Here is a 13,396-nt window from a genome sequence, read left to right on the forward strand (position 1 = left end):
GGCGGCCCGAGCAGGGCTCCAGCCTGCCTGTCAGGACACCTTGGGGGAAGGGGGGTGCGTCTTTCCACGAGCATTTCCTCATAGTAGTTACATGCATTTAAAAAAAAATGTTAACAAGTAAATATTTAGTGCTTTTTAAGGAAGCCTCTGGTAAGAAATGGCTGAGGAACAGAAGGGGAAAAAAAAGCAAAATGGCAATAAACAGGGACAGAGCCCCAGGGTGGCGCTCCTCAACCTTCAGTGAGCAGAGGCCCACCCTGCAGGGCTAGGGTTGGCCTGGGACTCTGCATTGCCCACAAGCTCCCCGCCGATGCCCTGCCGAGGGCCGCCATCCACACCTGGAGCAGCAAGGATGTGGGGCAAACTAGGTCCCACGGCCCAGACCTATCCTCCTGCCTGTTTTCGTACCTCCCATGAGCTAAGAACGGGTTTTACATTTTTTAATGGTCAAAAGAATATCTGTGACACACAAAACACAGGAAATTCAAATTTCGATGTCCACTCTCAGAGCACAGACACGCCCCCACTCTTTAACATTGTCTGTGGCTGCTGTCCCAAGTGCAACGTTGAGTGCATGGGCCAGAGAAGGCATGGAGCCTAGAATGTTTGCCATCTGGCGGTGCGGCCCGGTGCAGCCAGCAGGGGGCAGCAGAGACCTGCACGTGGGCTGGGCCTCCCGGGGCTCAGGAGGGGTATTTAGAAATTCGACAGGGCCTAAGCTGGGGTTTAGGAGGCGGGAGGTAGAAAGGCAGTTAGCCAGGGGAGATGGGGCGGGGTAAGTGGAGAACGCCCAGCGTAAGTAGGGCAATAGGAGCTCTTCAAGGGCCCAGGGCTGGAGGCCCAGGGATGCCGGTGGGGCTGGGACCTCGGGCGAAGGCAGTAGGGAGCCACTGGAGGACTGTAAGCGGAGGAGAGAGAGCATCAGCTTGGAGGGAGGGGCTATAGCTGGTGGCTGTGCCTCTGGGAAGCGACCGCAACAGTCCAGGGTTGAGAGGACGAGGGGCTGAGGTGTCAGGGCAGTGGGGAGGGGCCGGCAGCACCTGAGCTGTGACACAGCCCACCGCTCGCCAGCGCCCTGTCCCCTGGATTCTGCATTTTCGCCCAGGATGGGCTGGACGAACAGCGTCTCTCTCTCTCTCCTTTCTCTTTGCCTTGTTTTTCTCTGCTTTCGCAACTCCAGTGCACTTAGGGTGGCTCTCTTTTTGCTTCTGGCCTGGCTCTCTTCTTTCCTGTGGGTCCCGCAGATATGGGATCTCACCCATTACCAGCTGGTTCTACTAGTTGAGCACTCAGCCTTTGGGTGAGGCCTTTTTTGTTCTTAAAGAATTATTTTGTGGTGGGGCAGGGACATGGCTCAGAGACTCCTGTTAGAATTTGGTGACCACCATTGTGAACCCCAGAAAAATGCACACGGGCAGGTGGACTTAAAATCTGAGATAGGATTTCAGGGCTGATATGCTCCCTGAGCCCCCTAATTTAGGACCCCTGACAGGGTGGCGGTCAGCTCAAGGTCAGCTGAGGGGTTAGCTGTCCCCGGCTTAAAGATTTTGGACTTGATATCAGAGCCATATGCCCTCCTCCCAAAGGCCTCCCTGTAATTCCTGATTGTCTTACTATCCCCGACCTTTCTCACGTCTCTGGAGAAGACGTGAATACCTGTCTTTCTTTGGGATGGATTAAAGCCTTCCGAACACACAAGACCGGCGCTCCACTGACCTCCTAGGATGGCAGGTCTGGCAGTCCTCAGCTGTGTTGGGTGTTGTGGAGCCTCTAGGGAACTTCCCAGAGCAGCAGAATCCACTTCTGGCCTCCAGCTGGGGTCGGAGTGGCAGTGGGCTGACCTCTCCCTTTGCACTGGGCCAGGAAACATTGTGTTCACAGAACTGCGGACTTGGAGAATTCTATTTTGGGGGTCTTAATACATCATAAAATCCCCTTTCCTTGAAACAAAAAGAGTACTATATCAGATGGAGTCTTATTTAGGAACTTATTAGCCTCTATAACTAGAAATAAGTAGATTACATTTTTTAAAAGATTAATTCAATCTCCATAACAATGTTTAAAGGAATGTAGTCATTCCATTATGAAATGTTTCCAAAGGACAAATGGAAGCTTAGAAGCATGAACTGGTTTTCAAATTATCCAGAATTTAAAAATCTAATCCAGCATCAACTTTCAATAAAAACAGTCATTTCCAGCAAGTGTGGTCTCTTACTCTATGTATGTGTGTGTGTGTGTGTGTATAACAGCAGCTTTAGTGGAACATTTATATAACACAAAATTCACCTATTTAAATGTACAATTTCATGATTTTTGGTAAATGTATGGAGTTGTGCATCACTACAGTCTGATTTTAGAGCATCTGTCACCCCAAAATGGTGTCTGTCTTTTTAATCACAAGATGTGATATTAGAAAAATAATTTTAATCTATTACGTCCTGTATCTGCATCATCTAAGTTATATTCTTAGTAATAAATGACCTTTATTGTTATCTCTTCCAGGCAAGCAGGAGACAGCTGGAGCAAAGCTCTTGCAATCTTATCAGAAGCTGAGGTGAGTGTTGTCAAAGAACGGGCCGTCCTGGGCCCTCAGGGGCTGGAGCACGGAGGACGCTCGGAAAGAACTTACAGATCTCTTGACTTTCAGATGTCACTGCTTTGGAATGTAACTTTTTTAAAAAAGATGATAAAGTGCCTGAGAAAGATTCAGAGATGTTTCCCGATTCTTATGAAAAGCTAGAAGGAGCTAGCGTAGGATTTTCTCACAAAACATTGTGTTTCTTGAATTCTGAAATCTTGTAAGGAAACTAAATATTGTTTTTGATGGCACGTCCAGTGAGATTCTAAACCAAGTATTTGCTTTTATGAATCATTATGTCGCCAGCATCTTGCCCAGTGCTTGATACCTTGGAGACGTTTGTGGAATAAACATTGGTGGATTTGAATATTGGCCTGAGACATAGTAACTTTACTGAACACTCAGCCGTCCTGAAGCTAGCAGTAATTCACACACCTGACTATGCTGAATTTATTAAAGTATCACTGAAAGCTCTCCACCAGCAGCTTTTTTCTTGCTCATGGTGAGATTTTCCAATCTCAGGACTTTTTCATTTTTTTACACCATCCCCCCACCCCGCCACGTCTTTTAGCCCAAACTTCTAATTGCTCTTATGGTCAATTTTTACATCCATGACATTTGGGGCATTCTGCTGCATGGTGTCCACTGAGAGGACACTCAAGTGCACACGGCACACACGTGTGGAGCCCGGATGCCAGAGCAGCCAGGCCACAGAGCCGGTCCCGAGCTCCCCAGCTATTTTGCAACACACAGATGGAGTGCAATGCCCCGACCTTAGACCACATGACGCCCACTTCCCACATCCAGCCCCCAGGGAGTCAGGGCCTGTGCAGAGCACATCCAGGCAGGCTGCTGAGCCCTCTTGTGAAAAGTGAGGCAGTGTTTAAAAAAAAAACCAAGGCAGAGAACTTGAATTATAGGATAAATACAAATGTCGTGTATTTCTAAGACTAATATTTTAAGACGTAACTCCTTTCTTACCCTTGTATTTTTCCTCGGCAGCAAAATTTCCGTGGTTCCTCCTTCTCCACCCCCTCTCAGTGAAAGCCAGTGCGGCGGCGGCCCTGGCAGGGTAACGTGCCTGTTCTGTGTGCCTCCGGGGAAGGGGAAATGAGAGGGAAGTAGAGGAAGAGAGGGGACCTGCGAGCTTGAGCCTCACGGCAAAGGGATCCAGCCATGGCTGGAGTGGGTCATAAGGCGAGAGAATGGGGGCCCCGATCGGAGGCTGGGGAGTGCTGGGCCCTGCCTGGTGTCTGCGCTTCCGTCACGCTCTGGGGCCATGGGACCATCCCCCCGTCCCCCGCACTGTCAGTGGACGCATCTTCTGCCTGTACCCCATGTCCTCGCCTGCACCCCGCATCCCCATCTCTTCACTCTTGTCATTTGGTTGGTTCTCTCCCCTAACTGTGCCCTTGAGCGTGGGCTTCTGGATGGGCTGCCATGTGTCAGGGGTCTCTGGAGGTGGAAAGGGAAATACAGGTTGATGCACAGGTGTGTGATTCGCAGGCCTGGGAGTATCTGTGGAAATGTGCGTGTGTGTCTTTGAGGGTTTGTAGCCGCTGACATAAAGAAGACCAGGACTGTTTCCGTGCAAGGAAGTTAGCTGTGTGATCATGGGGGACTTACCTGGGCTTCTACCTGGGAGGTGGAAATAATTCTTCTCATCTGGTTCACCTCCCATGGCTGGTGTGAGAAATTAACAAAATAACGTCTCTGCTGGTACTTGGAAACTGTAAAGTGCCATGGAAACACATGGTCTTGATTATTTTCATTGTTATTACTCTGTATTAGGGGAGTGGCTATATCTGTACAAAGGAGGATATACCTGTCTGCTGGTGAGAGAGAGAAAATATGTATTCTTTTTTCAACTTCAAACTGAGACCCCGGAGTGACCTTCAAAATTCTGCTCTACTTTCTCCTAGAGAGAGATTTTAAGGCTCTGAAGTTACTCAAGCACAGATGTACTCAAGACATATTCCTGGGATGGGTGGGTGGGTGGATGGATGGATGGATGGATGGATGGATGGATGGATGGATGGATGGGTGGATGAGACTCGCAGAGGGGAGGGATCCCATTTCTGTTGTTTCTCTTCCTTTTGCTTCTCTCTTCTGTTTTGGGAGGTGGAGCTAACCCTTGGCTCCAGTCTGCTTACCTTGTCCCTGGTACCACCTTCAGCCCTTGTGTCACATGCATTCTGCCTGTATTGGCGTCCCTTCTGTGCAGAGCTGGGGTGGGGTCCTAAGAGAAGCAGGCTAGAGAAGCAGGCTAAAGAAGCAGGAATCGGTACAGTCTTTGAGCCCATGAAGTGTCAGCTGTTATTTCTATGAGGTAGTTGCTATCTTGTCAACAACCCCATGGTGATGCCCCTGCCTTTAATGCAGGTGTCAAAACTCAGAGGAGAGAAGCTGAGTAAAGAGAGGACAGTGCCCTCTGCCCCAGACACACACGCACGTCCGCACACAACCCGAGAACGCACACCCACCCTTGCCCACGCATGCCAGGGTTTGGGGGTTGGCGGCCTGGAGGCTGCCAGGGCAAACACAGGTCATCAGACATAACTCTCATTCTCTCCTTTTGTCTCCTTTAGTTCCAGGAACTTGGTCAGTGTAAAGGATTTAACAAGTCTGTGGAAAATTTGTTTCTGTCTGTTACCACCCACATGAAAAGTAAGTGGATGCTTTTCCGGGGGTTCTTCTACCACCGTCCAGGCCAGCCATTCCCCCTGGCCAAGGCCTGGCCGGTGACCTTGCCTGGGGAAGGGCCACTCTCTGTCTCTGGCTCCTGGGGAAAGCCACAGCCCTGGGCCCTTCACCCCTCCACCTGTATTTGCGTCAGCGACAGCTCTGAGGGGCTGGTGTGTGTTGGGACCTTTCTAGCTGCCTGGTGTAGAAGGGTGCCCCAAAGATTCCAGACAGTAGACTTGAGAACGGTGTGGTCGGCACTGCCTTCGGAGAGGAGAGAGGCTCTGACACATCTTGGGGGAAAAGATGACTACCCGGGCGCTTTGGCGGGGCATGTGCAGGATCTCCTCTAGAGAAAAGGGATGATCCACAGTCTTACCCCTGCTCAGTGCATGCAGGAGATACCTAATAAATAGCAAAGCATGAGGATTCATGGTGGATCAGAAGACAGAGGGGTGCTCTGGAGTTGCGCCGTCCTATATGGTAACTTCTAACCACACGTGGCTCTTGAAATGTGGCCGGAGTGAAATACACATTGAATTATGGAGACTTAGTATCGAAACGAGTGAAATTTTTCATTAATAATTTTAATATCGAATATATATTTTCACAATACGTTGGATATTTTGCATTAAATGAAATATAGTATTAAAATTAATTTTACCTGTTTCTTTTTAGTTTTTAAAGTGAGGTTACTAGAATATTTAAAATGACATATGTGAGCTGTATTATCTCCCTGTTGGATGGCGCTACTCTAAAGGTAGTTTCAAGATAGAGACAAGGATCTCATGGGGGAAGGAAGCCCTTTTTAAAGGCCGCACTCACCTTTGAGAGGCTCTCACTGTGTGGGGGTCCTTCCTCTTCCCTTTACTCATCTTTATTCTAGACGATTATACTGCAAAAAAAATTTTTTTAAGTCATCTTTTCAGGGTTTGCTTCCCGAAATGGTTATAAGGATACCCCAAGTCTTGCTTTCACCTCAAGATGTGGTATCTAGTTATACCCCTAAAAAAACCAGCTTGTTTGTTCGGCTGCCTTCTTTGCATTTGGACAACCGGACACTCGGGACGTATGCCCTGAACGCAGAGTAACCTGGGTCGGCAGGTTGCCCGTGAACCCTGCCCTGACGGTGGCTCCGCCTGCAGAGACGTGGGGACACACAGTTACCCACATTCAGGATCCAGCCCCTCGGTCCTGTGCAGGTGCCCCGGGTCCAGCGTGGTGTCGGGGACCCTCCTCCCCACCCCAGAGCTCGGGGTGCAGGAACCCCAGAGGAGGGTTCCCACAGGCCCCGGCAAAGCTGCACGCTCCCACCTGTCACCCTTGTCTTGATTTTCTAGAACTCTCCAAGTCGCAGAATGACATGACCGCTGACAAGCAACGCCCAGCTGTGGGTCCCAGGCAGTGTGAGGGCCGGTCGGAGAGGAGGAGCCAGTCCGACACCGCGGTCAACGTCACCACCAGGGTACCCCAGGCCTCCGGCCCGATCACCCTCCTGCCCGTTTTCTCCGTAGATTTCTTCGCCCTTTTACTTCATAGTTAACCATCAGGCAGTCTGAAAAGCGTACTTACAAACCCGTCCATTGGCTGGGGTGCGGGTACAGGCCACATGAGGGTGAACATTCAATTTTATTGAATTTGGAAAGTGGTTCAGAACAAGGAAAGGCTTCCACCTCATTCCAAGCCCCTGGGGCTTCCACGTGACCCCCGAAGCTGCCTGCTGGCTTCAAGGCCACACCAAAGGCAAAGGCAGGCCTGCAATGTGCCCAGTTATTCCTGGTCTGTGGATACACTCGTCCTGTCCTATGTCCTGCTTTCAGCAACCTCTGGTTAAAATCTGTCCCGGTCTCTGATTGAAGCTACTGAAACCATAAACGCTGCATGTTCAGGTGTGATCGTGAGGGGGACTCTCCAGGTACTAACCGGGAAGAGGTCTCACCTAGTAAAGGCCTTTAGGGGAAGGATTACTCTTTACACCAGGATTGACCGAGCCAGAAGCAGGTGCACTGGAGAGTGAGGGGAAGTGGACTTTAGGGTCAGAAAACCTGGGTTCTAGTCCAGCTGAGGTGACCTGGCTGTGGCAGGTGCCACCACCTGGCTGTTTGCAGGGTTGCCGTGACAGCTTTGGTTAGCTGGACGGGACACGTGCCCTTTTCTGCAGCCGTGGGCTCTATTCACGATGTTCCCAGACGGACGGTTCTGTAGGCGGTGGGGTGAGCACAGCCTTACTCTCCTGCTGGGACCTCCACGTGCTCGCAAGATGCTAAATCCAGCCTCCATCCACACCACACCACATCACTTGAACTCCCTGAGCCTCCGAGTGCCCCCTGTCCCCCCCACCACCCCGGGGAATGAAGGTGATAATACCTGTTCTGCCCAGAGCAGCACAGTGATCTTGTAAAGATGCCCTGAGATAACAGTTAAACTGCTACCTAAGTTATCTTAAGTATAAACCTGAATTACCAGCTCTTGTTACTATGTGCCCGGCTCTTGCTAAAAGCTTTCCCTGGACTCTTTTTACCCTCACACCACCCCTCGAGGGGGGTAGTGCATGTGACCCTTAGTCTACACTTAGGGAAACTGAGGCTTAGGGAGATTGTCACATGGACCTGCTGACATAACCAGAAATGGTGGGTAGTCTTAGTTTGGAGGCCGAACTCTGGAGCAGCGATTCTCCACTTTAGTGCGTGTGTGAGTCACTTGGGGATCTTGTTGAAATACAGATTCCGAGTCAGTAGATCTGCGATGGGCATGAGATGCAGCATCTCAGGTGTGTTTCTAAGGCATTTGCCGGTGAGCAGGCAGTGCTCCCACGGTCCTCGGACCTCACTGTAAGAGCAGGGCTTGGAGAGTGCGTGATGTGTATACGGAAGGTCTTTGAGACCCTCGAGTGCAAACAAGTGTGAGTTCCTGTTGTCTCCACCACCCTACCTGTTGCCCCTGAATCAATGGATGGAAGAGAGGGTCAGTGTGCGTTTAGGTGGCACTGTGTTCTGGGCGTGATGGAGTGTTTGTTACCTACTTTATTACATTTCATACTTAACAAAATTCCTGAGAAAGATATTGTTACTCCCGTGATAAAGATCTAGAACCTGAGTTTTAGTGAGAGGTTGCCCACCTTGTCTCATAGCAATAGCTTGTAAAAGGTGGAGCTAGGAGCAGAACCCAGGTGTGTACGATTCTAAACTCTTAACCTCTTCATTATATGCCCCCCATAGGAGGAAGCATTAACTTTTTTAATCCTTAAAGAACCCTGTGAGGTCTGTGTTGTTACTGTCCCATTAAAGATGAGGATTCTGGGGCTGAGAGATGACTCCGAGGGAACGCAGTCAGTGTGGCAGGGCCAGGTGGAGCCTGCTCCAGGGACCATTCCTGTAATGCCTGCCAGGAGATGCCAGCAACGTTTGCAGAGTGGCACGGTTCCCACTTCTGGCGTCACGTGCCACATGCTGGGGCATCCCAAGTATCTGTAGGCATAGCTCCTGCTGTTCTGGAGCTGATGTAACGTGGCATCTGTGGCATCACCCTCCCGGGCTGCAGTGCAGTGGAATGGGCCTGCCGGATGAGTGCAGGCTTCTCTGAAGGGCTGGTGGTGCTCAAGGGTAGAGGTGAGGACGAACTGGGGGGGCCGTGGCTAGAGAGCCTCCATGGTGTAGACCCTCTGTCCAGCGTGTGTCCACTTCACCACCACGCTCTTGGCAGGACATGCTCTTGACCTTGTAGGCGTTCTCTCTCCCCACTTGAGGATATGGCTGTTTTAAAGAGAAATTTAGCCAAATGTTTATACAGTACTCGGTAATCATGGCATGATCTATAAATGCTAAATAATTCTAGGGTTGGAGTATAAAGAGTACATCTTTATTTTTTTAAATACTTTTAAAATTTATTTATTTATGTTTGGCCATGTTGGGTCTTCGTTGCTGCGCACGGGCTTTCTCTAGCTGCGGCGAGTGGGGGCCACTGTTCGTGGCGGAGCGTGGGCTTCTCGTTGCAGTGGCTTCTCTTGTTGCGGAGCACGGGCTCTAGGTGCGCGGACTTCAGTAGGTGTAGCACACGGGCTTTTGAACTATACGAAAAACCGTTTCTAACACCTTCATTTCTGAAATCCTCCCTTTGGATCTCCGGCTCCTCCAGCCCAATGTCTCCTCCCCTGTGCCCACGCTTTAGTGTCCCCGAGCCACCTGTCCTCTGGACGACATCACGCATCACTGTGCGTGTGGGATCTCGCGTCCGAGTCTCTGCCAGGCCTCTTGCATCTCTGCAGTTGCTTTGGCCTCTAGCAGGTCTAGGAACGTGCTCCATACCTGACCATCATGACAGCCCCTCCACTCGGGATGCCTTACCTTTGGGTCGTTCCTCAGCCAGCCCTTGACACACACTCAGGTCACACTCCCACTGAAGACCATCCCAGGTGCCTCTTCTGCATAAGGCCTCCCACGCTTTCCCGTTGACTTTGCTCGTACTTCCATTTTAATGGTGTGTATTTCTGATGAGCTAGTGAGCCTGTGGAGGGCAGACAAGCATCTCCTCCTCCTTCTCCCCCACCCCCCGCCTCCTTCCCACTCCCAGGACGTAGAGCAGCGGCACACTGAATAGAGTGTTGCTTAACAAATGTCTGATGGAATTGAGTTGAGTTCTGGGAATTGAGAGCGTGAACAATAATCTAGAGGTAATCACGTCTTTCATTTGTTCTGTAATAGTCTTAGCTTTTTATTCCTGAAAATTATGACCATAGTGCAGCTATTTGTATTTCCAAGTTCTACTTCCAACCCAGTGTCAGAACCTAAAGTCTCGATTTGGAGACTTTGTCTTTTCAACCAGGAAGAGGTTTACCTCCCTGCTCTGTACTGGCGCTGTCCGACAGAACTTTCCTGCCACTGCTGCATGTGGTGACTGAGCACTTGAAATGTGTCTAGTGTAACCAAGGAGTTGAATTTATTTGATTTGATTTTAACTGATTGGAATTTAAATAGCCCCATGTGGCTAGTGGCTACCATATTAGAAAGCACAAGATGTACATGTGATAGAAGTACCAACTATTAAAAAAATATTTTTATAAAATTTAGAGACATATTTTGATTTTTTTCCTTTTTTATCAGCACATTAGAGGCTGTCAGGCTGAATACTGTATTTCATGTGATTAAATGCCTGCATCATTAATAAGGTCAAATGTGGACATCAGTTTCTTTAAGACCTGTACTAATCCATAAGTAAACCACCCATCACTGTTCATGAATGTCCCAAAGCTTGGTGATGTCTGCCTTGGGGCCATGTGTGTGTATGCATTTATCCAAATGGAAGTGTGGCCTCTTACTCAGCACCCGGAAGTTTGCATATTGGTGACATGCAGGCCATGCTCACTGAAGTCATCACATTTGAACAAACTCAAACTGGGGTGCAGACTGTACTATACTAATTCTGTGTTTTCTTTTTCAGAAGGTCAGCGCACCAGATATTCTGAAACCTCTTAATCAAGAGAGTCCCAAATGCCCTACTAGCCCTGTTTTGAAGCAAGAGGATATCTCATCCAGTCCAGCACCCAATACTTTATTCTCAGGAGGCTTGAGACACGTGAGTCTTGTCTGATATCCTTGACATGCGACGTGTGGTTGTTGCCATGACGTCAAATTGGATTGTTAGGCAACCCGAGTGCCGTGTTGTCTTGTGGGATAAACTGGAGCGTAATATGGAGTGCAGAGGTGATATTTTACTTAGGTTGAGAGCTGGGAAAACCCTGGCTGTGCTCTGACGGTGGTTTTCTTTTTTACATCTTATTGTGAACATTTTCATTCATACAGAGAGTAATTAATTATAAGCGGTGGTGTCTTTGGATGAGCAGTGTTTAGTTTTGATGAAGTCTGATTCATCACATTTTTCTTTCATGGTTACTTCTCTGTCTTATCTACCCATAAGTCATGAAGATATTCTCCTATGTTTTCTTCTAGAAGCTTTATAAAAGTTTAGCTTTTATGTGTGGTCCATGCTCCAGCTCATTCCTTTTTGTGAATGGTGTAAGGTACAGATTGAGGTTCATTTTCCCCCATATGAATACAGTTATTCCAGCACCATTTATTATTTATTTTATTTATTTTGGCCACGTCTCAGGGCATGTGGGATCTTAGTTCCCCAACCAGGGATCGAACCTGCACCCCCTGCAGTGGAAGTGCAGAGTCTTAACTACTGGACCACCGGGCAAGTCCCCTCCAGCACCATTTAAAAAAAAAAAAAAAAAAAAGGACTCTCATTTTTCCATTGACTTTGGTGTCTTTGTTAAAAGTCAAATGACCATATAAGTGTGGATCTTTTGCTAGGTTCTCTATTGTGCTCCAATGATCTCTTTGTCCTTATGCCAAGGCCACACTGACATGATTAGTCCTCCAACTTTGCTCTTCTTTTTTTTGAGATTGCTTTGTGGTGTTTTAAATGCAGTGTCTGTTCATAGGCAGGCCTTTTTATTACTTTATTCATTATTCAAAAACATTGAATGAATGTTTACTCTGTGCCTAAACATGTGATATGTGCTTGATATGTTAGATGGAGCCTTGGGTAAGGGGCCGTGAGGCTTCAATTACAGTCATGGATCTTTAACTTATTCAGTGATCTTAAACAATCATAAAGACTCCCTAAACTTCAGAGTCCTCATCAAGGAGATGGTATCAAAGTTGTTCTTTTTTTTTTTTTTTTTGGCAATACTGCACAGCATGTGGGATCTTAGTTCCCCAACCAGGGATCAAACCCGCACCCCCTGCATTAGAAGCATGGAGCCTTAACCACTGGGCCGCCAGGGAAGTCTGAAGAGTTCTTTTTATTTCACTGGATTTGCTTTGGGAACCAAATGAATGCTCATATTCCGTGGAGTAATACAGTGGTTAAGGACTCAGCTTCTAGAAACCAACATCTTGGTTCACCTTCCAGCTCCTTTAGTGGCAAGGAGTGTGGTCCAGAGCTAGTACTTTAACCTTTCTGTTCCTTGGGGTTGTTGCATTTTAGTGGAACGTGGTGTGCACGTCAGACAGACTTGCCCAATCTCCATGAATGTCCAGTCGAATATTCAGAAGTCACGGCAGAAGCAGGCTAGACCTTGAAGGATAGCTAACATCCTTGATCCAATCCACTAAATGCAGCTCCAGCCCATCTGTTGGCTCCAACCACTGTCTCCTGGGGGTGGTCCTGCCTCCACGAAGACCCCTGCTCTGCACACTCACTACTCAAAATGTGGGACCCAGCAGAGCCGGCACCACCTGGGCGCTTGTCAGAAACCAGAATCTCCAGCCTTACCCCAGGCCTGCTGGAGTCCGAACCTACAATTTAACAAGAGCCCTAGGAGAGCATATGCACGGTGAGGTTTCAGAAACACACAGGTTGAGCCCTGGCAATTTGAAACCCGAGTAAAGTATGGTGTTTGTTAAGGATTCTTTTTTTTTTTTTTTTTGCGGTACACGGGCCTCTCACTGCTGTGGCCTCTCCCGTTGCGGACCACAGGCTCCGGACGCGCAGGCCCAGCAGCCATGGCTCACGGGCCCAGCCGCTCCGCGGCATGGGGGATCCTCCCGGACCGGGGCACGAACCCGTGTCCCCCTGCATCGGCAGGTGGACTCTCAACCACTGTGCCACCAGGGAAGCCCTGTTAAGGATTCTTGAACAGTCTGGGGCTGTGCTGTCCAAGGCAGTAGCTGTTCAGTTCACACAGCTCCTCTTGTGGGCCCTTCCCAACTCGTGCTGAGCACAGCCTCCTGTCCTGGGTTGCACAGCGGTCCTAACAGAGCCAGACAGAGTTACCCTCCGCTTCTTGGATGCCCTGAGGTCATGAGAGTCTGGGGTGGTCCTGCCAGGGTATCTCGGAGTGCTGGTGTTGGAGGATGACTCAGCACCTTCCTTGGTGGTGTTTACAGTGGAGAATAGTTGAGAAAGGTGAAAGCACTGAGGAAATGCTTCCCCGAGGGGGAGGGAAGCAAGGGCGGCTCCAGAACATTCTCTCCTAGGGTTGAACCCCGTGGTGGGTACAGACAGGCGAAGCATAGGAGTGGCCTCTGGGAGCTTTTCTGAGATCCATGGGAAGGTTTGCTTCCACCCCAGGTAACATACGGGTTCCAAAGACTCCAGCTAGCTTGAGCCTTCATAAGGCTGATCCGGGAG

General features: G+C 49.2%; 1 protein-coding gene across 3 annotated transcripts in view; it reads left to right on the plus strand.

Annotated features, from left to right (window-relative positions):
* SYTL3 (synaptotagmin like 3) overlaps nt 1–13,396 on the plus strand; it is a 90,640-nt gene that overhangs the window by 49,229 nt on the left and 28,015 nt on the right. For all 3 annotated transcript variants that reach the window (XM_081250708.1, XM_081250710.1, XM_081250709.1), the window contains exons 5-9: nt 2,503–2,554; nt 3,581–3,650; nt 5,167–5,245; nt 6,601–6,725; nt 10,697–10,831. In XM_081250708.1, coding sequence (XP_081106834.1) covers nt 2,503–2,554; nt 3,581–3,650; nt 5,167–5,245; nt 6,601–6,725; nt 10,697–10,831 — 461 coding nt within the window. The remainder of the gene's footprint in view (nt 1–2,502; nt 2,555–3,580; nt 3,651–5,166; nt 5,246–6,600; nt 6,726–10,696; nt 10,832–13,396) is intronic.

Source organism: Mesoplodon bidens (assembly GCF_964165515.1).
Source record: "Mesoplodon bidens genome assembly, chromosome: 12".
Taxonomy (NCBI): Eukaryota; Metazoa; Chordata; class Mammalia; order Artiodactyla; family Ziphiidae; genus Mesoplodon; species Mesoplodon bidens.